General features: G+C 32.8%; 1 protein-coding gene across 2 annotated transcripts in view; it reads left to right on the top strand.

Annotated features, from left to right (window-relative positions):
* The window catches only part of LOC140435294 (neurotrimin-like), a 635,066-nt gene that overhangs the window by 369,693 nt on the left and 239,666 nt on the right, over nt 1-25,707 (top strand). For both annotated transcript variants that reach the window (XM_072524122.1, XM_072524121.1), the window contains exon 3: nt 16,828-16,931. In XM_072524122.1, coding sequence (XP_072380223.1) covers nt 16,828-16,931 — 104 coding nt within the window. The remainder of the gene's footprint in view (nt 1-16,827; nt 16,932-25,707) is intronic.

Genomic DNA, 25,707 nt, shown 5'->3' with positions numbered 1-25,707 from the left:
TTAAAACCAAGATCATGTCGTTGCTTTTTATCACTATTTAAATACAGTGCTTCTGGGATGTCGCTATGACATTCCTTTGATATCAGTCACCAAAGAGTCCATCGTCGTATTACAAATTAATACAAAAAAAATGGTAAAAATGGGAAACATCGTAAATTGTGGGTGGCAAAATGATTTCGCTTCTAAAAATGAACTAATCCATATTTTTACATAAAATAAAAAACATCATACTTAAAAGATATGGTTACAACCAAAAACAAGGTTTTACGAAAATCTGCTGACGGAATTATTCCACAGGATGTTTCAAAGTTAGGATAAAAAACCACCTTTCGATTAACCTTGTACAATAAGTCAAATACAAAGTTTATTAAAAAACTCACTAAACTAAATTAAAATATATAAATTTTTACATAGTGTGCTAAAAAAGACTCAGAGTAAGTATACAAAATACCCGAAATTTTCAAAACTTTCAATAAATCTTCTCTATGGAATATTAATTTTAAATTCTGACAATTTAGTGATAATTCTTGGCTATGTTCTTTTAGGTACCTACTAGGTAGGAATATATATAATTCAGTATTCTTGATAAGCAGTTTAAATGGAGATAATAAAAATGGGTTGTTGCAATGAAATTCGGATTATAAAATAAAGCCATTTTTAAGATATCCACGAAACAATCCAATTTCTATTAAGTAACCGTAACATAATTTGACGTGAAAAGACGGGTACATTTTATTTTATAAATAAAATTTTATAAATAAATACAATATTCATCTGGAGGTGAAAATACCGACCTTTTCATGCAAGAAGTTCACTATTTTAAAAATTTAATTTTTAATTATTTTGAAAATTTTGTTGATCCAAAATTGGCTGCGAATTTTCTGATCGGTAAAAAATATAATACAAAACTCGAGCTTTCCCAACAAATAAATTGTCAAACTAGAATTACGCTGGTTTTATACGTAGGTCGATTATACATAAGATGACTTAACGCAAAAAGGTCAGCGACTCTCTAAAATTGATTCATTTGTTATGAAAGTTGTACAATAGATTAAAATATTATTCTGTTGTCGTCCTAGCCTTAAATAGGAGGAAAGAAAAAATTTAATGAAGTGAGGGTAGATGCAATTTCATGGTGATATGCAAAATTAATAGGTAGTAGGTATTTAAAAATCAAGTGATGTTTAATAACCATCATTTTACAGCTTCGATAAAAATCTTTAATATTTGCATCAAAAAGTATACTACTTTAGGACTCTGTTATAGTATAACGTTGCGGTATTAGTGATACGTTAGAGTCAGACCAACCTGACACTGGCACTACCAAGAAGTAAATTATACGAATGACCTTTTAGCGCTCGTGTAATAAGGTCCATACAGTTCAGAAACATGGATATAGAACCAACCTACAACTAGAAAACTGTGTAAAGAAATCTTTCAGAATAATCCTAGAAATACTGGCTCAACAGAATAACTTATACAAGACTATAAGAAAATACAAAGCCAAGTAACATGTCTACTACAGTGGAAATTTGTTGGCCATACTTTGAAAAAAAAATCAAAGCATCATAGCGAGACAAGCACTTAAATACCAACCAGAGTGAAAAAAAGGAAAGAGTAGACAATAACTGAAACAAAACAATAACAAACGAACACAAAAAAATGGACTAAGAACAGTAATAAATACAAGAGAATGAAAGGAACTAGTACACAGTTTATCCAGAGAATAAGAAAAAACATGCGCTGATCCGGGCAGCCAGCAATCTTACACTTTTGGGCAAGAAACGCATAAGCGCCCAATACTCCACAAGGATGGATAGAATTAGAGACAGAAAGAGAGTTGTTTGTAAACATAGCAAAATATTCCCAATATTTAGATGAAACAGAAATAGCAAGTTAGGTTAGATTAGTTACATTTTAATATGGAGGTAATAAAACTAAAAAATCATAAATGCAGTTAATTTTTTTTTGCCGATACGCACGCATAAAAGCCATCGATTCATAGACCCATTTAAACAAAATGAAATACAGTTTTTCTACGAAAATATCTCGTACGCGAATCCCTTGTTAACTAATACCGAATACTGCACGTCTAAATCGAATTAATATCTAAACAAGGATATGAATGCGGTATGCTATCGAAGTACACGAATTGATACAGAACGGAATGAAACCGATATTGGGAAGGCAGAGGCAGGGTAAATGAAATCTGTTTGAGTGGCGTTAGCCGTAACAGTAAATAAAGGATGATGCGAAGATTATTGTTAGGGAATGAATGTTATCAAACCATGTTCGATCAACGTCAAAACATTGGAGCAAGGATGAGCCCGTGTCGGTTTCCGCAACCGACAGGCGGATATTTTTAGGGTCGGGATTAGGACAAACGAGGAAAAAATGGAACAATTTTTATTGCCGATGCTTCAAATAGATTGAAAATATATCGGATAAATAAAAAATTTAGTTTGTGTTTTATACCAATGCATTCTTTTAATGCACAAAAATCCTTCTTCATCAAATTTTACTGCTTTATTTATTAATGAAAATATGAAAAATAAAATTTATCAATATCATGTATTAACATTTTTTTAATATAACTGTTATATAACAAATAAAAGATAAAAATATTATATAGAGACCAAAATTAGAGAGTATAAAAACAGACCAAAATTATACCATAAATTGTTAACTAAATCTATAGCACACAGAACATATTTTCCTTACGTGCTCTCAGGTTTTAGGAATTATTAAGTAGAAAATTAATTGAATAGAAAAACTATTTCTATTTAATCACCGATAAAATATTTTAATCCACTCTTAACTCCCTGTGAACGTCCCTTTTAAAATAAACAAAAAATTAATTGTTATTTTGTAACTTTTTCTACTATGGTTTCAAATCTTTCTCGTTCGGCTACTCTCCTAACAAGTTGATCTTTGCCCAAAGAAAACTATTTCTTATCGAAATTGAAATTGCCAATCTGCTGCTCCTTCTAACTCTTTGAATCTGGTATCCCCTTAAAAAGACATAGGCAGCCTAGCTTCAAATAATTTCTATTTAAGGAACTTACAATTTTGAACTTTGGAGATAGCTTGAACTTCTTGGTTGCTACTACAAAGCTTCTTAAACTTTTTTTCACTACTCCCTTATTATCATCATTCTGGCTTTACAATCCTGAGTGGATCCTAGCCTCCTCAAGAATTTCTATGCAGTCGACCCTATCCATCGCTTTTCTCCGCCAAGCATGTATTTCCATATTTTTCATGTCTTTATCAATGTTATCAAGGAACCTTGTTCTGGGTCTTCCTCTTCTTCTCTGACCAATGGGTCTATCAAAGGACGTTTTTCTAGCTGAGTCATTTTGTTCCATCTGCATTCCATGCCCTATTTACCTCAGATGTCTTATCCTAATATGTTTTACGATATATTGTACCTGGTATATTCTATAAAGTTCAAAGTTGTATCGACTTCTCTACACTCCATTGTCATTTACTACTCCTTAGATTCGCCTTAGTACTTTTCTTTCGAAACATCCCAACATGCTTTTATTACTTTTTTTTAGAGTCCAGGTCTCTTAGCTATATGTACGGCGTATTATTGTTTTGTAGAGGTTTTTTTTTATGTCTCGATATAATTGTGGATTTAAGAAGATTTAGCCCAAAATAGCATCTGTTTTGCATGAAAATTCTGCGGTTTATCTCTGCGGTAGTATTATTTTTAGTGTTAGTGAGCGTCCCAGGTATATAAATTCGTTTATTGCTTCGATGACGTCGTTTTCTATAACAAGTGGTCGTAGGATTTGTGGTTGCGTGCTTATTTTCATATACTTCGTTTTGTTGGTGTTTAATATTAAACCCATTTTTGTAGCTGATTCTTTTAATGCTACATACGCCTCTCGTACAGCGTTTTCCGTTCTCCCAACAATATTGATATCATTAGCATAGGCAACAATTTGCACTGATTTATGATATATTGAACGAATAGTTGTGATATGTGCCTTACGTGTTACTTTTTTCAGAACCAGATTAAACAGTATACAGGAGAAAGGGTCTCCCTAGCGCAGCCTGTTATTTGTTTTATACGGTTCAGATGGTTAACCTGAATTCGTACTACATTCATTTTTTTCAAGAGTTAGTTTTATTAAATTTACCAACTGATTTGGTATTCCTAGCTCTTTCATTGCTTTAAACATTTATCTTCTATTCACAGAGTCGTAGGCTGGTTTGTAGTCTATAAATATGTGATAAGTAATAATGTTATATTCCAGTGTTTTTTGCAAAATTTATTTTGGTAAATTTTAATATTTTAAAAGTCCCGAATCCGCATTTATATTTTCAATGCTCATTGTTTCGTAAAATTTTAATACCTTTATTTGTTCTTTTAAATCTATTAAGAATCTATTAAGAACACTTCTAAAAATCACTTTAAATACTGTGACGCACTTTTCACTGTAGTACAAAAATATTCTTATTTATATCTTAATTTTAAAATGAATGCTTGCATATATAATTTTTAAAGGATTTTTCTAAATTTTCTATTCTAAATTCTAAAAAGAATATAAACTGCCCATAAATAAAAGCTCCTCTTATCTTTTTCGCAGTCAATCGCTCGGTCTTTGCTTTGTTTTCTTGTTATCTGTCAACTTCCTTTCTTTGCTTTCTATTTTCTGTTCTTGCTCTCCACTTAGATACCTTTATTTTATTGATGACCTGATCTTCTCTGACCTAATTTTCCCATTTACACTTCGGTCTTACTCTAGATCTTGTATTTTAGAATTACCTTTAGAATTTTCTTTATTACCTTATGTTCTTGTCTTAGTACATACCAGAGCCATTTCAACCTTTGACCTTTTATAGGTCTGACTAGGTTTTTTTTTTTCATTTATCTGAATATTTATCTCGTTTTAAAATAATCGTCTAAACTCTTCGCCCTGGATTTTTTGTGGTCCAAGAATTCTTCTAAGGATCTTTCTTTCTATTCTTTTTAACTCCAGACACATTGTCTCTGCTGCGCAGGTTATAACAGGCCTGATTGCTGTTTTATATATTTTTGTTTTGGTATTTTTGCTGATATGTCTGTCTTTTAGTAGTTTTTGGTATTTCTTATATGCTCTATTGCTTGCTTTTTTTTGTTTCGGCTGGTTATTGTTACATCTGATACTTAAATAATAATGTTACTTGCTCCATCTACAATAAAAGCAACCACAACCGACGATTATGTCTGAACGCGATGGCTCTATAGTCCAAAGAAGCGAAACAGTTGTTCTCTTAAGTTGCAGCAGTTCTGAGCAGCCCTGTATCTCATTGTGAAAAAGATTAACGACGTTATCTACTTATCAATGAATCTGATCTATTGATCTACTGAATAAATATTATACAAACCATCGAAACCATCTACTTCCATAATCGAATACAGGCAAAAATAAATAAAAAACTAACTCGGTGTATACCAGTACAAAGCGGAGTCAGACAGGGTGACTCGTTAGGCCCACTTCTCTTTAATATAATAGTGGACGAAATAATACAAGCAAAGGTCATAGTTAGAGAATGGGGAACAAAGAAATCCAAATATTATGTTATGCAGACGACGCCGCATTTATCGCCGAGGCAGAAGACGAGCTTCAAAAATAAACACACGGCTTAATGCAATAACCAAGAAATACAATATGTAATAAAAAACCAAATGTATGACAACATCTAAATGCCCACTACGACGTAAAATCGAAAATAATGGGAAAATAATAAAGCAGGGAGTAAGGTTTAAATATCTAGGAACAGATATAACTAGTTATGGAGATGTTGAAGAAGAAGTACGACAACAAAGCTTAAAAGCAAGTAAAGCGGCTGGATCTCTTAATGACACAATCTGGAAGAACAAACACCTATGACAAAACACAAAAACAAGAATCTACAAACCAGCAATTGGACCTATATTAAAATACACGGTAGAGACAAGACCTGACACATCATAAACGAGACGACTACTAGAAACAACAGAGATGAAAATACTTCGACGAATATCAGGGAAAAGTCTGTTGGATAGGAAGAGAAGCGAAAACATAAGAAGAGCATGCAATATAGAAGACATAAATGGATGGGTGACAAAACGAAAACAGGAGTGAAATAAACACATTAGTAGAATGGCAGAGGATAGGATAATACGAATAACACGAGATAAGTCAAAAAATGGACAAAGATGTAATGGCATACCAAAAAAAAGATGGTGCCATAATTTAAACAATTTAGAGGGCTATTATTGAGGAAGAAACAGGCTTTAAAGCCTACATACAAGAAGAAGGAAGAAGAAGATCAAGCAAATAAGTAAGATTCCGATAGGAAAACCAATGATAGTGCACCATAACCAGCTGGCCGCATTCAAAGGAGACCATGATGTAGATGAAGTTGTGGAAGTAAACCATTTCCAATAAGTATCTGACCGTACATTTGAGGAATTCACAGGGACCCATGGAGGTACCGGTAAAGCTAGACATGGTGTTACCACTGAAAAAAAGGAACATTTACTTGCACTTCCAGATGACTACTCACTGGCCTGTACCATCCCTGCCAGTATTAAAGACGCACAAGAGTTGGTATCCGTCTTTCGAAGAAAGTTTGGTCGAGTTGCAGAACTTCGATGCCAACTGCCAGCTCCCGGAAAAACTTTAAAAGTCCAAGATAAATCACGTTACCTTTTCTATCTGGTAATAAGGAACACTGCCCATGACCAAACCACCTACCAAAATGTATGGGAAGCATTACTTTAATTGAAAAAGCACGTACTGGAGTTTAACGTGCAAAAGTTAGCTATGCCAAAGCCAGACTGATGCCAATTAGAGTGGAGGTTTTTCCGAAATATGGTGGAGGAAATATTTAAAGACATCGAAGTCCAGGTACTAGTCTATAGCAATCCGCATAGTTACTGGTGTGGAGCGAAAACTGTCCCTTGCCACTTTTATACCACTGAGAGTTGTAAAAAGGGGTCCAGCTGCTGGTACTAGCATTCAGTTCCACTTCCAACAAGGCTCCAGGAGAAAACATCCCTTAAGGAGGGTGCAATTTCACGTGCTCTACCTATGGTAGAAGCAACCAGATCTGACAACTATGTCAATGCAATTCACAGAATGCACAGCACTCTCTTTTCCCAGTCATCTTCTCTGAGGTCTCTATCTATCACGGCAAATCCTATGTATGCTTTCCATCTTGTAGCAGGTCTTCTTCTGCGTCTTCTTATAGAGTCATATTCATCACTATGCTCTGAAAGATGTTTTTATGTTTTTGTTTGGGTATTAAATTAAAAGATAATAAACACATTACCATATCCTTTGTCATCGCTTTATTTATTTTTAGTGCTTTAAGTTTTGTTACTTCTAGTTTTTTTAACCTTTTAGTCCACTGCTATGTTAAAAAGTGCTGTAGACAAGATATCACCTTATCAAACTCCTACTTCTATAATCCCTCGTTTGGTATAGTTTCTACTACAGAGCTGTCCATTGTCATTTTCGCTAATCTAATTAGTAGGTGTAAATAAAGAAAATCAGACCGGAGAAATAAAGAGAAGGATACGGTTGGCTTGGGAATCCTTTGAAAAACTTTCCTGTATACTAAAAAATAAAAAATACCCCCAATATCTAAAAACAAGAGTCTTCAACCAATGTATACTTCTTGTTCTCACCTACGGTTCTCAAACTTGGACGTTTACAAAGGAAAACATGGAAAAAATAGCAAAGACCCGAAGAGCCATGGAAAGGCAAATGCTGAAAATCAGGCTATCAGACAAGAAAAGAAATACTTGGATCCGTAACAAAACAAAAGTGACCGATGTATTAACGCAGATAGCAAAACTTAAGTGGAAGTTTGCTGGACATACCATAAGACAGAAAGACGACAGATGGAATAAGATGATTATACACTGGAGACCATATAGTTACAAACGAAAAAGAGGAAGGCCACACATGAGATGGTCAGATGACTTAAAGAAACACGCAGGTCCGAAGTGGATACAAACTGACTACAATAGAGAGACGTGGAAGAAGAAAGAGAAGGCCTATGTCCAAAATTGGACAGCAAAGTCTTTATAGATAGAATAAGTAGGTGTAAATATACGTCATACTAACATCTAACTAATTTTAAATAATCTTTTTTTTTTGAATACGGTATCCGGAATGGAAATCGAAACGTCAAACAGTAGGTAAAATGGAATGTTCATTACAGTTAATTTTAACTTAATCCCATTACCATTTAACTTAGATATAACCACAAGAAAACATTTTCAAACCATTTTTATACGAGTATTAACAGCACTCTATAATCAAACAGTTTTACTTTATTTAAACCAAGAGATATTCTTCGATTCGTATTCTTTAAAAGAGTGCGAAAATTATACCACGAAGTATAGACCGAAATCCCCCACGGCGTTAAACATTAACAAAATATAGTGTATTTTGACTTTCCACGAATTTGCCTATAGCGCAAAAGTCTTTCACGAATAACAGCAACGAAAACTGTTTCGCGGGAATTAGCAGGAGCTTATTTGGAGCACAAAACTCAATATAATTTAGTAATTTGCTCTTTGGTTGTGTCAAGCGTTTTGTACAGATGTTGTTAATGTTTCGTTTGTTGCCTTGTTGTTTCTTGCTGGCTCCTTATATCGCACACATTGTAATTACTAATTACCGCTCTGTCTGTTAGGCCTGACGTTGAAATAGTAAGCGAAGAACTTCATTCTCGGTTGTTTGTTATATGTACAACAACTTGATTAATTGCTATTACATATTTCAAGATGTTTTGGCTTAGAGTTATTATTTAGAACAAAACTACAGCTTTTCAACTTACATTCAGTTACTTTACCTATTTGTTTATAAGTTAATTTCCTTTTAAAGTTTTAGAAATGCTTCTAGTGCCTGTTTTGCTTTCTAGTCTATACAAAGAATAACAATTATGTTCAAATTTAAATGGTGCTATAATATTAATAAATATTTTTTTACTTGCACATTAATAAATTAAAAAAACAAAGCATCCGGTGTGGACATGGGCAAGTTCAGTCGCTGTCACATCAGATATACAGTGTGTAAAAGCCAAATGGAATAAATTCATTATTTAGGTTACTGTACATATTTATAAAAAATTCCTAACACGTCAAATTTAAATTATAACTTGACATTGTTTAACGTGAAAATTCAACCCCTACCTTCAACTCCCTTAGAATAACAGGTACAACCCCCAATTTTTAAAATAGGAAGTATAGGCTTGTGATATATCGTTTGAAAGGTCTTTTCATTCTTCATTCAAAAATGTTGTCGCTTTAAAGGTTATTAAGATTAATTAAGATAAAATAAATTAAAATCATGTGGTTACCGAAATTCGCTAAAATATACTCAAAACTTATTTCCCATTTAGGTCTTGATAATGAGAAAGTGAACAAAAACCATAGCAATGTGGTTTTTAAATGGTAATCATCAAAAAACTTTAAAGAATTTTCGTGGCAACGTTATTTTAACACGCATTAGTAAATTGTTTTATTTAAGTTGTCAGTATTTTAATTTAAGTAAAAAGTTCGTTCAATTCAATTCTGAAAAATGGTTAGATTAACGGAAATGCATAAAATAACAGTTTTACAAATAATTGGTTACGGAGATAACACCCGAACGCAACAGGAAGTAACCCGCCTATTTCATGAAAAATTTCCTGATTTACCGCCTATATCCCAAGGAACAATAAGTAAAATAGAGAAGCAGTTTCGCGAGTTTGGTCATGTAAGACAGATAAAAAAAGCAGCTGCCAATGCACTGAGTGATGAACTCAAATAAGATGTGTTGCTTGAGTTTCAGGAAAATCCACATACATCGAGTAGACAGGCATCCACTACATTCAATGCTAGCCATACATCGATAGTAAACATATTAAAAGAAAATAAATTGCATCACTATAAGATGATACCTACCCAGGAGCTCATGGAAGACGATTTTGTGATCTTTTTTTGTGAGCAAATGATGGACAGGTTGGATAACAATATTATCCAATTAGAAGACGTTATGTTTTCTGATGAGTATACTTTTTCACTTAACGGTCATGCTAATCGGCAAAATTGTCGCTACTGGGAGACGGAAAATCCTCACTGGATCAGAGAAGAACACACTCAATACCCTCAAAAGGTTAATGTTTGGGCAGGGATTATAGAAAACAATATCATTGGTCCCTTTTTTATTGAGGGCAACTTGAATGGCAACAATTATTTGGCAATACTTCAAAATGATGTCATTCCAACGTTGGCAAATTTATATCCTGATCCAGGAAACCCTCAAGTTCCAGCGAATACGATATGGTTTCAGCAGGATGGAGCCCCACCACATTACCGACTTTATGTCCGGCAGTACCTCGATACAATATTTCCCAATCGGTGGATAGGGAGGCGAGGATCGATTGAATGGCCAGTGCGATCACCTGATCTTACATTATTAGATTTCTTTTTATGGGGATATGTGAAGAGCCATGTGTACAAAACTAAACCTTCTGATTTAAATGACTTAAAAGAACGAATAACGCTTGCGATTAGGTCGATCATGCCTGTTATGTTAAATAATGTTAGAAGACAGTTTTATTTAAGATTAGGATATTGCCAAGACGTTCGCGGTGAACATTTTGAACATCTACTTCATTAACATTCATAGTTCTTTTTCGTGTTCTACATTTTATTACGTTTTGCATTACATTTTAGTTTTTGATTGTATTGTAGCGAATTTCGGTAACCACATGATTTTAATTTATTTTATCTTAATTAATCTTAATAAACTTGAAAGCGACAACATTTTTGAATGCAGAATGAAAAGACCTTTCAAACGATATATCACAAGCTTATACTTCCTATTTTAAAAATTGGGGGTTGTACCTGTCATTCTAAGGGGGTTGAAGGTAGGGGTTGCATTTTCACGTTAAAGAATGTCAAGTTATAATTTAAATTTGATGTGTTTCGGGATTTTTTATAAATATGTACAGTAACCTAAATAATGAATTTATTCCATTTGGCTTTTACACACTGTATATACCGAACACTATAATGACGTTTAATAAATTTCATTTTATATGTTTATAACTTTTTTTTTATAATAAATCAAGAACGACTAAATCGATTTTGGTTTTGAAATATTTTAAATCCTAAGGTCTAATAGGTGAGAACATATCTAAGATGCAATTATAAGAAAAATAGTAAAAGCAAATTAATTTTCCCTTACAAATAGTTTCATTATACTCTTTTACAAAATGTTTTATGGAATGTACCTCTACAGTAGTTCATTTAAACCTAAAGTTTGATCAAATAAAAGGCAGATATCGAGCAGAGTTCATTAATTAAATCTTGCCCGTGTACTTTCGCTTCCTAGAGCATCTTCAGGGTGATTTCGTCAATTTTGGCCTATTCAACAATAATAGAATGTCATAAACCTAAAATTGTACATTACAGTACACTACACAAGGACAAACAGTTTAAAATGTAAAAGAAAAACGGGAAGCTACATTATGGTTGGCATCAGGAGAGAGAATTCTCTCCTGATGCCAACCACCTGATTCTTTACTCTTAAAGTTATTTAATATTTTCGTACAGTTTAATGATTTATATTTCTGTTGGGATGTCTTTTATCAAAAATAATAGCTACTTCTCTATGTGTTTTATAATGTTCTCTCACAATCAAAATAATTTCAATTTTGTCTTCTGCACTTAATAATGCAGCCATTTTTACTAAATTTTATAAGCACTTTCCAACAAATTGGTCTAAATACACTTGATGTTTTGAAAGTAAATGTCAAATAGTAGTGCTCGTATGTCAATGCCATGAAATTAACTGAAATCATTCTGTCATTAATCCGTTCCAGTCCCTAAAAAAACACGTTAGTTGTTTTTGTTAAGTGTTTATAAATAAGAAAAATGTATTTAAAAGAAAAAACATTTATTTATAAGTAACAAAAAATACATATATTATATTCTGTAAAAAGATAAGAAAAAGTGAAGTGCTTACGGAAGCGCTTAATTTTCGTCAGTGGTCTTCGCTTTTTTTCGTCACACTTTGCTCATTTTCATCTGCAGATCGTTTAAAAAAACTGTCCAAGGAGATTTGTTTCTTCCTCCCTTTCAGAATATTGCGAAAATGTTGTAAGTTTCGTTGAACAACACCGATGCACGACCAGTTGTAACTTTTTTGGGGTGATTTTTATCCACGAACTCTGCAACTTTCTCCCACATTCCCAGGATCACAACTTTATATCTCTTGTAGAGAAGTCTTCCAATTCTGGCATCTCTTCAAAACTAATTTCTCTTAGAATTACCGTATGCTGCTTCGAACGTAGTTCATCTAACTCCTCGGTTGTCAGCTCTTGAGACTGTTCCTCGACAAGTTTGTTCACATCTCTTTAATCCCCCTCCCGACCCATGGATTTTCCATGAGAAACAATATCATCTACCACTGACACTTTGGGTACTAGTTCTTTGCAGGCCCTTTCATCTACAGCCTCAGGCCACAGATTCTTCCATACAGAGGTTAAGGTCCTTGTTATAACACCTAGTCAGGCCTGCTCAATAATTCTTAGGCATATTACTATATTAAAGTGGTCCTTTCAGAACTCTCGAAGGGTAAGGTTTGTGTTCTCCGTCACCTCATCCATGGGCTGCAAGCTAGGAGTGGTGTTGGCTGGTAGGTAGAGAATGTTTATTATAAACTTGAACTCTTGGAGTAAATCATCTTCGAGATTTGGTGGGTAAGAAGGGGCATTATCGAGGACAAGAAAAATTTGCATGGGGTAGGTTGTTTTCCTACTCCACTCCACAAAGAATTTCCTGGTGGCCCACGCCTTTGGATTTGCCCTTCACATAACTGGCAGTTTTTCTTTTAAAATCTTATGTGACTTAAAGGTTCTGGGATTTTCTGAATGGTACACTAGAAGAGGTTTGATTTTACAGTCGCCACTCGCATTGGCGCAAAGTAGTAGAGTTAATCTATCTTTTATGGGTTTATGTCAACATCGTCTTTTCCTCTGCCGTTATGTAAGTCCTATACGGCATATTTTTTCAGAAAAGCTCTGTCTCGCCACAGTTGAAGACTTGCTGGGGATGTATTCTTTGGCTTCTATTAGTTCAGAAATTGTTTTAATGTAAACCTCAGCTGCTTTCACATCCGAATTTGCTGCCTCACCATGACTGACGACGGAGTGAATGCCGGTCGGCATTTTTCTAAAGTTGTCAAACCAGCCCCGACTGGTTTTAAACGAGTCTTACGATTCATCATTTGTGGAAGTGTGTGAGGTATGCTTTAGAAAATCTTCGTAAATCGCTCGTGCCTTCTCACATATGATGGCTTGTGTTAAGGTTCCTCCTTGAAACTGCTTCTCTGTGACCCACATCATTAGTAGTTTCTCCATTTTTTTATGAAGAGAAGTCCAGAGATTATAAATTATTGTAACGTCCCTAGCTGGCATTATATTTACATTTATCACCTCCTTCCATTTAAGTACAGTACATATCATTGATGCAGGCGAGGTTGTACGCCTATACAACCTCGCCAAGTCAGTTACTCGTACACCTTGCTCATGTTTTTCACAATGATTTCACTTTTTAGTTCAATAGACATTATCTTGTTCTTTGAAACTACTGTTGTAAAAATAAATGTAATGTTGTAATGTACAAAAAGCACCACACGCGAACCCAACTTATCAACAATACTTCGAAAATGAGGGAAGTAAGCAAAGCAGACAGACTGAGGTCTATAGAAAAAATTTACACAGGTAAATTACACAGACATTGAGAATGCAATATGGTTAGTATTAGAATTCGAATTTTTGTCAGATTTAACTTCCAATGATCATTTAATTTGTCGGTTCAAGCAATAGTCACGTACAGACCCGTAAAATGATCTTTATGGCGAGGCGGTAAAGATCTATTACCAGTAAAACTATCTTTTATTTACAAAGCAAATTAGAAGTAGTCAAATAGGAGGTATGAATTTAAATAAATACCGATTCCTCGTATCTCAAATCTTGCTCTCATCTCAAAGCAAAATATCGCTCGCTCCGCAGCTTGTATCTCAAAATACTTGTATATTAGGGCGCTCGTATATCGAGGTACCACTGTATATCTTGCTATAAACAAATCATGTTTATCAGTGCATCCTAGACTGTATGTAACTGCAGTTAAACTTGCATTGATATTGTAATAATGTTATGTTAGTTACACTGATTATGTATGTTCTTATTTGCAAAATTATTAGGAATATTTAGAAACGATGATAAGATTGTTACTGTTAGCAGACCGAACATCCAATCGCAGTAATCCAGCCTTGCATCAAAATCTCTCTCATGTAAAGCTTGGTGGAGAACTACATGATAAGGATGCAGTCTAAAAAACAGAACAACAAATATTGGTAAAAAGGAAACCACTATATTTACTAAGACTCAACAAATCTTGAAAAATCCACAATTGGTTCACAATATAAATCGTGCATAAGTATTTTTAAGAAACGGATAAAAGAATAAAAGCGTCCTGTTGCGGCTTTTATCGGAATATTAAAATAACAGTTGAATCTAAAGTTTAAAGGGAATTCCAAGTTTCTGACCTAAACGTTCACTTTATAATATGAAAAACCAACCTGTGATGTTTTAAAATCCTTAAAACAGTAGTTTTGCCTTTCTTCTTCTTGCCTTTCTTTCAAATACTTCTTTGCCATAATGTCTCCTGTCAGGATATCTTACAGAATATATACGTGAGGCAATAGCGGCATTTTGGTGACATTCGAAATAAACTCCGATCATATCATACAATTCTGCATTTGATATACTCATCACGAATTATTAGTACTGATAATTAATTACTAATATGACCAATATTAATCATCATCATCATGGCTTATTCACTCCTGGCGGAGTGTTTGCCGCCCTTTTGGGCTCTCTGATTTATTTATTGCGAAGAATCAGTCCGCTGTTGTTTTTTTTTATTATTATAGCAGCGTGTGTGACTTGGCCCTGTCTACAATTTTCCTCCATTCTTTTCGGTCCTTACAGCGCTCCTTCCAATTGTAGATTCTCAGCTTCTTTATGTCTCCTAAGACTTGATCTCTCCATCTTGTTTTGGGTCTCCCTTTTGGTCTCTTTGTTGTTAATCTACATCCAGTTATTCGCTTTAGGGTAGAGTCTGGGTTAGCTCTTTCTGTGTGTCCCAGCCACCTGAGCCTTTGCGTCTTCACGAACTTGATTATGTCTTCACCCTCGATGACTTCTTTAATTTCTTCATTGGTTAATCTTCTAAATTCGCCTACACTTATTCCCACCGGTCTTATTATTCGTCGAATTCGTCGACCAATATTAATATCTATTGAAAAAAGTGCACTCTTCAATTCGAATTATAATATAACACTTCTTAACAATGTTTTGACTCCTGTCAATAAATAAACAATATGAACTCCCCGTCAAATTCATTGTCGTAGCCTACTTAGTTTCGAAAACACTATTTTTAATCATATATGAAATAACAATGGTCAAAATAGGTATCAACATTAAGATTCTTCTGCTATAAAAAAATTTGAAAATACCTACTGACTTATTTTTTAATAATTTATAATACAGGGTGGGTCAATACTATACTTACTTATGTTTATGCGTTGTTATTCATATCTCGAGTTCGACAAAAGCTATTAACATGCGGTTTGTTCCATTTTGTTACGAATTTAATTTAGTTCCATGATAATTTACAATAAATAGGTGTTACGATTAAACATTTTTCAGAAAAACAAATTTTAATTTTTTCTATCCGAAAGTACCCTCTACCTATGACAATTAAAACTAAATGCAATTGTTTTATAGTAGATTTATATTAAATCTTCCACATTCTTTCTAATGACACTAATTTCGTTAAAATCGGTTGATTCAAACCAAAGTTATAGGTATTTATCCACAAATACTTTCCCACTCTCCCCCACCCTTTATCTGAAAAAATAAAAAAAAAGTACTTGAACAACTTTGTGCAGAATTTAGGCCTCTTTCTAGTTTACTTATTTAACACTTGGTATAATTGGACATATTTCCCAAAAAACTGGTTTTCAAAGTTTTCTTTGCAGGTTACGCCCCCTAGCGGTTAACCCAGAAACTTGAAAGTTATTTCCAGCGATTTCTCTTGGCCACTTTTACTAAGGAATTTTTTCCCTAAAGTTATAACATGAATAGTTTATAGTATATAGCCGAGAGATCGGCTTATTGGACCACCCGGTATATTTAAACGTAGTTTTTAGTTTTGGTCAATTTTTCCTAATAACAATTTTCGATGTTGTGAAATATAAAGGTACTTTAATCTTGAGCAAAATTCATATTCTTTGACATACCTCGTATACTATTAATAAAATTTGATATCTGATGATTGTATTTTAGATTTTAAAACATGCAAAACTTTTTATAAAGAATAATTTTGTTTCGTAAAATTATTATTAAAAAAGTTTTCCAAATGGTTCCAACTTAGTGGGACATATTGTATATCTAAATTCTAGCTTTTTTATGTTGTGTGATAAAGTTTGTAGCTCAAATTTTAAAATATTGGTTACTCTACTTGTACAAAAAGAAACAACTTCTAACCGTGTACCCTTAAAAACATTTTCCTAATTAAGAAAGTTGTTTATTCCGTTAAAACGAAAAAAAATCTCATTCGTTTTATCCCTTATTTCGGAACGTTGTCCCTCCACCCACTGCGGCCTTCGTCGGGAATGCTTACATGCCTTTTATCTCGTCCTCCCTAATCCCGTCACATCCTCTCAACGAACGAGAATGAATAATATCTTTTAAAACATTCGTGTATCTTGTTTGTTGCAGATTTGGCGTTTCCGCGTTTCTCCGAACCCATTCCCAACGTCACAGTCACCGTTGGGAGAGATGCTTTGTTGGCGTGCGTCGTAGATAACCTTAGAGGATTTAAGGTGAGTATCCTTAGTTATTATTTTATCTTTAAACCGACAGAATATGTCACTCGAACGTAAATTTGTTTAATTAAAAATTTGATATTTGGTTGAAAACAACGAAGATATCGATATACGAGGGTGGATTGATATAAAACTAGCTTTTGACAAAAAAACCGTTTTTTGGAATTAAATCGATTTATTTCTTAACATAGTCCCCTTTTAGCTCAAACTGACAGTCAGTTTGAGCTTACAAGCAAAACAGTAACATCTCCAGAAGATACCAACCCCTAGTGTTGGCAAAATGTCGAGAACTAATCTCAGAAGACAACGGCCTAATAGCCCGAACAAACAGCTTAACAAGTTAGACGATGGCTGTGAAAGCCTAACGCATTTTATCAACTATATAAACTGTTGGTTTTTCATTACGTTTTGAAATTTCCAGTAACTCTAATTTGAAGGCGTATTCCGGAAAATTGATATTATTTTTAACCATCCAATTTTTATGATCTGTACGTTCCGCGACTGTTTTGGATGTTTCTCCAAAATCTTCGAATGGTAAGGTGCATTATCTAAAACTATAACTGCTGGTTTAGTCAGACTAGGTAACAGTTTCTCCTTAAGCTATTTAACAAACATATCTGAATTCATGTTTTCATGGTAATCAGTAGATTTTGATTTTGAAGAAAAAATCAAATCTGCATTTTCTATATAGCCTTCTTTCCCTAATGCATGAAGAATGGTATGTCTTTTGCCTTCGCTATCTGTGTGTTTTATTGATTTTATGCTGTCGTCTTACGAAATTCTTTTAATTCCACTATTTGCAAATATCCGTGTCTCATCTAAATATACGAATGTTGCATTTTTAGATTTAAGTCTAGTATATTCTCTCAAAAGTTTAATTCTTTTGTGAACCACCTATTGAAAGTAACCTATTATTTTCATTTTTGAATTTAAATCCTAAATGACTCAACACTGTCCAAAGGCTAGTCCTCTTTATTTTAGAAACTTGTCTTTCTCTTATTTTGGCCAGTAAAGTATCTAATCTGACATGTTGATATTATTGAAAAACAAAAATACGTTTTTTAACGGTTTTTCATGAACAACTCAAATAATATGCCTTTGATCGAAAAAGCGAGCATAACAAAAATTATGCTTAAAAAGGACGAATAAAATTTATTTTCATAAGATATTTTAAATAAAATACAAAGTGAGATATGGTTAATGAAAGAAGACAATTTTTTTGCGAATATTTAGATCAATGTATTCACCGTCAAATTGTAAGAAAAGGGTTGATTTTTCGAAAATGATGAGAAAATGAAAACTACAAAAAGTCACTTGCGTGTAGTTACAGCTAGTAAAAGATCGACTCTTTAAATATTTTAAGGAAAAAATGACAGTACAAGTAACCTTAATGTTGATGAAAACATCTCAGTATTCAATTCTGCCTGGTCACTCCAAAATATTTCTACCTTTTATCAAAGGTTTTAGTGACAAGATTAGTAGAACTCTTAACCCACTAAACATCAAAATCATCTTCACTGCTCACTCCAAGTTGCCCAATCTCGTCAGATCAATAAAAGACAATTTTAAATGAAGACCATGGTGTCTACGAGATACCTTGTTCCGGTTGCCTACGTACATACATAGGACAGACAAACCGACGAATACACAACCGCATTTTTGATCATTCTATATCCGTAAATCAATCCCAGTACTACTTCAGCCTAGCAAATCATATTAAGAAGGGTCACAAAACAGATTTCGAAAGAGCCAAAATGATCGCTTCTATCTGCTCCTTCTTCTTAAAGTGCCTATCCGTTCCGGACGTTGGCGATCATCACAGCTATCTTCACTTTGCTTATTGCAGCGCGGAACAGTTCAGTGGTAGTCGTGAAAACTTTTTAGTTTTGACGGTCATGAGAATTTCACATTCTTTCCCCATTCTACGCAGGACCACCACATTAGTAACTCTGTCAACCCAGGATATACGTAAGATGCGCCTATAACACCACATTTCGAAAGCTTCGAGCCGATTCATAGATGCAACAGTCAGTGTCCATGCTTCCATTCCGTAGAGCAGAACTGTGAATATGTAGCAGTTCAATAGACGGCATTTTGTTTTTAATGATATGTCTCGACTGTTGAAAATAGTTCTCATTCTAACGAATGCTGCTTTTGCTTTTATTATTCGCTGTTTAATTTCTGTTGAGTGGTCCCATTGGCTATTTAAATTGGTGCCTAGATATGTATATTGCTCGACTCTTTCGATATTCTGTTGGTTAATTGTAAGTTGAGCGTTTAGTATTGGTTTTTTACTAATTGTCATAAATTTGGTTTTCTTTATGTTAAGAGCTAGTCCGTATCTGTTGCTGACTTCTGTTATGCGATTTGTTAATATCTGTAAGTCATTCAGATTATCGGCAAAAACTATAGTGTCATCTGCATATCTAATGTTATTCAACCATTCACCGTTTATTAGTATTCCTTTCGCACAACCGTCTAAAGCTTCCTTAAATACCCATTCAGAATAAATATTGAACAACAATGGAGACAAAATACAGCCCTGTCGTACTCCACGTTCTATTGCAATTTTATCAGTTAACTGGTCTTCTATTTTGATTTTGGCCGTTTGATTGTAGTAAATGTTTTTGATAATTCTAAGATCTTTGTTGTCAATTCCAATTTCTTGCATTAGAGTAATTAATTTGTCATGTTTTACTCTGTCAAATGCCTTCTGGTAATCTATAAAGCATACGTATATATCACAATTCACATCCCTGCATCTCTGAAATAGCACCTGTACAGCAAAAAAGGCCACCCGTGTTCCCAGAGCATCACGAAATCCGAATTGTGTTCTTGTTAGTTGTTCCTCACATTTTGTATATATTCTTTTGTGGATGACCTTTAGAAATGTTTTAAGTAAATGGCTCATAAGGCTTATAATTCTATAGTCTTCGCACTTTCTCGCATTGGGTTTTTTTGGAAGATTTATAAAAGTTGACACTAACCACTCTTGGGGAACCACGCCCGTATCATATATACTGTTAAATATATTTGTCAACCATTTTATGCCATCATAGTCCATAAGTTTTAAGAATTCTGAGTGAAAATTATCAGGGCCTACTGCTTTACCATCTTTGGTGCTTTTGATGGCATATTTTACTTCTTCGACTGTAAATGGTGGTCCAGATTCGCAATTGGTGTTTGTTGTAATACCAGTGTTACTTCGTATATCTTCAAAAGTTTTTTCCACGTATTTGATCCAAATATCTCTTTTATGCTTTATTTCCAGTACTATGTTTCCCTGATTATCTGTCAGGAATCCAGTGTTCTTGTGTTTATATAAGCCTGCCGCTTCTTTAATCTTTTTATGGAGGTTAAATGAATCATGTTTTTGTTGTAATGACTCTATCTCTGTACACTTCGAGCTAAACCAATTTTCTTTTGCTATTTTAATAGCCCTTTTTATTTCGTTATTTATGTTGTTGTAGTAATTCTTATTATCTTTAGCGTTTCTTCTGTCTTCCATCATACATAGAATCTCCTCCGTCATCCATTCCTTTTTATTTGTTCTTTCAGGTTTTAAGTATTTTTCTGTTATTTCTTGACTTACTTTGTGCAAATTTTCCAGTTCTCCATCTGTGTTATCTGTTTCTGTACGGGCCCATGGTTTTTCTGTACGAGCCCATGTTTTTTTTTAGGCGTTTTTGTACCTTTTCCTTTACTGTTTTACTTAACTTTACTTAAAATCGAGAATTATTCATGAAGCCATCGAAATTGAAAAACGCCCTAACAGCTAAACACGCGTTAGTTTAAGAAAATGATCGGTATAAGGAACGGGGATTTTGAAAAAGGAAGTGGTCGCTTACAGAGGTTTTACTGTACATATATTTCAACTCAAATATTTGTTCAAAGTAAAGAAATGATAACAAAATATTTTCTTATAATGTTCTAATAAAAAAGCTTTCATTGTAAACGCAACTCGAATATTTAAGTAACAATTTGCATCCTGTTCTTTTTAAACATTTTCCTTATAAATATTGCTTTGTAGTATTTATTAAAATCGATATGTTTAGTTTTGCTATAATGTGTTTTTAATATTCGAAATCATTAAGCGTTGAAAATCCTTTGTACGCCATAATCTAACTTCTCATTTAAACAACAAAAAAAACGCCTTGTTAAACTCAACAATTTTGATTATAGCTATTTAAAATCCATACAAATATTCTAAAATGTTAAATATGGCATAAAGCCTTAAGGAATTTATTCAGCACTTTTAAAATTTAATTAATGTATTCCTGCTAATGGCACTGCAGCTCAAAGAAAATACCGCATACAGCATTTTAGTACAAATGCGAAAACGGATTATACAGGTACGTTTTGTTTAGCAGGATTATAAAAATAACTATGCCAGCTACTAGTATTTCTAAACAAACATAATACACATAAACATATATATATATATATATATATATATATATATATATATACAGGGTGAGTCATGAGGAACTTTACATACTTCTACCATATGTAGAGTCCCTCAGTGAGCATATCATGTGGCCACTAAAAAATGTCAACTCCTCTTCTTTATTAATTAACGGGGTGATTTGTGTAATTAACCATTTATTTCATTTTGCTGTAGTGTTTATACGACTCATTTGATTTTTTTAATTTTTGAATGATACAGTACACTACTATCAAGCATTCGACTGGTATTGGCTAAACTAAAAAATTCCAGGACTGGCTTTGGAAAAATTAATTTAGGGATTCGTATTAAATATTACACCCTGTATAAATTTTTTTTAAAATGCAATAAGTGATTTTCAAACTACATAAATAGCCAATGAAAACGACATATGCGACAATGTTGTCGCACTTTTATTAAATTTTTAGTGAACGATCAAATCTTACCAAAAATAGAACAACCATAATGAAGTATCAAATTATAAGGTATTAATTTAAACAAATGTTATAAATTTCAAACATTTTAATTAAAATAAGTTCCTACAACATAATCTAATACGTAGAAAATTAACATCTTTACTGTTACTTTGTATTATCTCTACGATAGAATCAATTGTTTTTCAATTTTAAATTTTTACTCATAGATCGTATTGGGGCATTATTTTCGACAAATAATAAATTAAATTGATTAAAAAGTTAAACCTCTTGTATGTGTTAGTTTTTGTTGATTGTAAATAATTAAAATTTTATGTCAAATAATAATACATTGCATCAACTGTACTAAATAAAAATAAATCTAAAAAAGTTTAAAATCAAGGTTGGCGTTGACCGTTTGACGTTTCTTGATATTTTATACTCATTGTCATTATTGTCATTATCAATTGTTATTTATGTGTACAAGAATACATATTTCTTCTGTCATATCTACGTTAAGTACATTGTGTTAGTTTTGGTAGAGCTTTTGTTACTTTCGTTCAAAATGCCACATCAGTTTTCGACCACAGAATATGCAGACATAATATTTGTTTATGGATTCTGTAACATAATGTTTGATATTTATAACATTTGTTTAAATTAATTACCTTATAATTTGATACTTCATTATGGTTGTTCTGTTTTTGGTAAGATTTGATCGTTCACTAAAAATTTAATAAAAGTGCGACAACATTGTCGCATATGTCGTTTTCATTGGCTATTTATGTAGTTTGAAAATCACCTATTGCATTTTAAAAAAAAATTATACAGGGTGTAATATTTAATACAAATCCCTAAATTAATTTTTCCAAAGCCAGTCCTGGAATTTTTTAGTTTAGCCAAAACCAGTCGAATGCTTGATAGTAGTGTACTGTATCATTTAAAAATTAAAAAAATCAAATAAGTCGTATAAACACTACAGTAAAATGAAATAAATGGTCAATTACACAAATCACCCTGTTAATTAATAAAGAAGAGGAGTTGACATTTTTTAGTGGCCACATGATATGCTCCCTGAGGGACTCTACGTATGGTAGAAGTATGTAAAGTTCCTCATGACTCACCCTGTATATATATATATATATATACAGATTGAACGAATTTAAAACGGAACATACGAAATCAATGTATTTCGGCTCAACTCCGCTCTAGGTGGTTGGCCAACAAAAGGTTGTCAAATAATTATATTATAAAAATCCAATACTTCAGCGGGCTGCTGGATTCGGAACTCATTCAAGAACAAGTCAAAACTCCACCCAAATAGGTTGCCTAGAATCACTGAAAAAACTAGACTAAACAAGCAGTTATTATGCTGTCAAACCACTTATCGCTTCCTTATAGTCCAAGAGATAGAGCCGAAATTTTGAACTGATCAGTAATATGACATTTCTCTAATGGAATATATTCATTGTAACTGGGTTAAGACTTTGCCTTACAGGCGGACGCCCCTCGTGGTACAGGGGGTGGCTATACAGGGATAAAGTTGTCATTTTTTTCGGAAAAATTAACGATCGATAATATGGCTGAAAATTTGCCCAGCGTAAGATCTTGGTATAACTAGACGAAATCCCAAAGGGCGGACGCGAGAGTAGATACATAAGGTGTGGCGGACAGGGGTGAAATTGCAATTTTTTGGGAAAAAATTAACGATAAGTAATATGTCCGCCATTTTCATGGCTCATTATTTAGCCCCTAAAAACTTTAAATCCAAAAGGGCGGACAGCTGGGTTGGTACAGAGAGCCACAAAACGGGGTCAAATGTACCACTTGCCTGCGCATTTAGGTCTCGGTAACAATTTTCAAACTGATTTTATTATGATATTTTTATATCGATTGATTTGAAAATGTGTATGCTCACTTCTGTTACTATTCTGAGAAGCGTCAAGTAGAGTTTTCCTCAAAATTTTCCAAAAAAATTTTGGTAAATGAAAATTTTCGTAATTTTTTGAGGTAAAATCTAATTTGTAGAATCCTTTCGATTTTCTGTAAGTTATACCATGATTTTTTTCCAAAAATTTTCAAACGATTTTTCCGATAAGAAAAAAAAAATAGAAAAACTTTTCTAAAACATTTGATAAAACTCTACGTCATCGTCTGAATCTTTTATAGAATATTTTGTAGTATTAAAATGATATTATGATAATGTTTTTTTTTCCAAACTAAAGTCATATTTACTTTATAAATCACATTTTTTTCTTAAATATAAATATTTTACGAATTAATTTTTAATTGAATAAATGTTTGATATTTGATATTTTATTAAATTAAAGTAATTTTATAATGTTAATTAATAAATATTTTTGGTATAACAAATAGTAATTTTACTTATTTTTTATTACAATAAAAAGGTTTTTAAATTTATATTGCATAAATAATGATTGTTCAGATATAAGAAAAATTTGATTTATTATTACATTAATAATCAAATACAAAATATATTATTTCTATTTATCAATAGATAAAATTCAATTTGTAGAATTCCTTTAACATTTTACAAATAATTATTAATAAAAATCTATTTAATAGTGGAATTATCAATTTTTTAAGTTTTGAAATTTACTTTGTAGATATTTTCAATATTTTTTTTAAACTTTCAAATTGATTGAATTTTTTTTTCATTAGTTAATTATAATTTTACAAATTCTGTTTGGACATTAATTTTGCATCATTATTATTTTAAAATATTAAAATAATAATGATGCGCGTTCATTTAAATCAGTAATTCTAGACGCATGCGCTAAATGTAATAAGTATCAAGATGCTTTTATTCAACTTGGTGAAACTGACTTCGATTGTAATGAAGTTTTTGAAACCTTAGAAACTTTCGTATGTCACTTATATGGAACAGGACTGACGAGAACAATTCCAAAAAGAAAAGTAAACGATGTCAGATTTTCACTATTTAACCGGCAGTATAAGTTGCATGATGTGAAAAACTAAAAAATTTCGATGCTTCAAGCTTACCACCATGTCAAGATGAATTACACCAACATCTACTGCGAGCTCATTGTATTTCAAATATTTGGACAAATGCTCATAAAAAAGTACCAACAGAATTGATTGTTGAGGAACATGGTTGGGAGTTTGAAGATGAAACATATAAATTCAAATGGTTTAGTGGACCTCAGATGCCAGAATCAGTTCGAGAAGTAGTGATTGAAAATGAAGCAGATAATGAATGTGATATTATTGAAAGTAAAAGTGACGAAGATGATGAATGTAATGACATCAATGAGAGTGAGAAAAATGACAAAATTTTTAAAGTTTTTCTAAATTTTTTTTTCTTATCGGAAAAATCGTTTGAAAATTTTTGGAAAAAAATCATGGTATAACTGACAGAAAATCGAAAGAATTCTACAAATTAGATTTTACCTCAAAAAATTACGAAAATTTTCATTTACGGAAATTTTTTTGGAAAATTTTGAGGAAAACTCTACTTGACGCTTTTCAGTATAGTAACAGAAGTGAGCATACAAATTTTCAAATCAATCGGTATAAAAATATCATAATAAAATCAGTTTGAAAATTGTTGCCGAGACCTAAAATGCGCAGGCAAGTGGTACATTTGACCCCGTTTTATGGCTCTCTGTACCAACCCAGCTGTCCGCCCTTTTGGATTTATAGTTTTTAGGGGCTAAATAATGAGCCATGAAAATGGCGGACATATATTACTTATCGTTAATTTTTCCCCAAAAAATTGCAACTTCACCCCTGTCCGCCACCCCTTATGTATCCACTCTCGCGTCAGCCCTTTGGGATTTCGTCTAGTTATACCAAGATCTTACTCTGGGCAAATTTTAGCCATATTATCGATCGTTAATTTTTCCGAAAAAAATTACAACTTCATCCCTGTATA

Source organism: Diabrotica undecimpunctata, chromosome 2 (assembly GCF_040954645.1).
Source record: "Diabrotica undecimpunctata isolate CICGRU chromosome 2, icDiaUnde3, whole genome shotgun sequence".
In the NCBI taxonomy this organism is placed as follows: domain Eukaryota; kingdom Metazoa; phylum Arthropoda; class Insecta; order Coleoptera; family Chrysomelidae; genus Diabrotica; species Diabrotica undecimpunctata.
The sequence above is the reverse complement of the archived record's forward strand: the minus strand, read 5'-3'. Positions and strand labels throughout refer to the sequence as shown.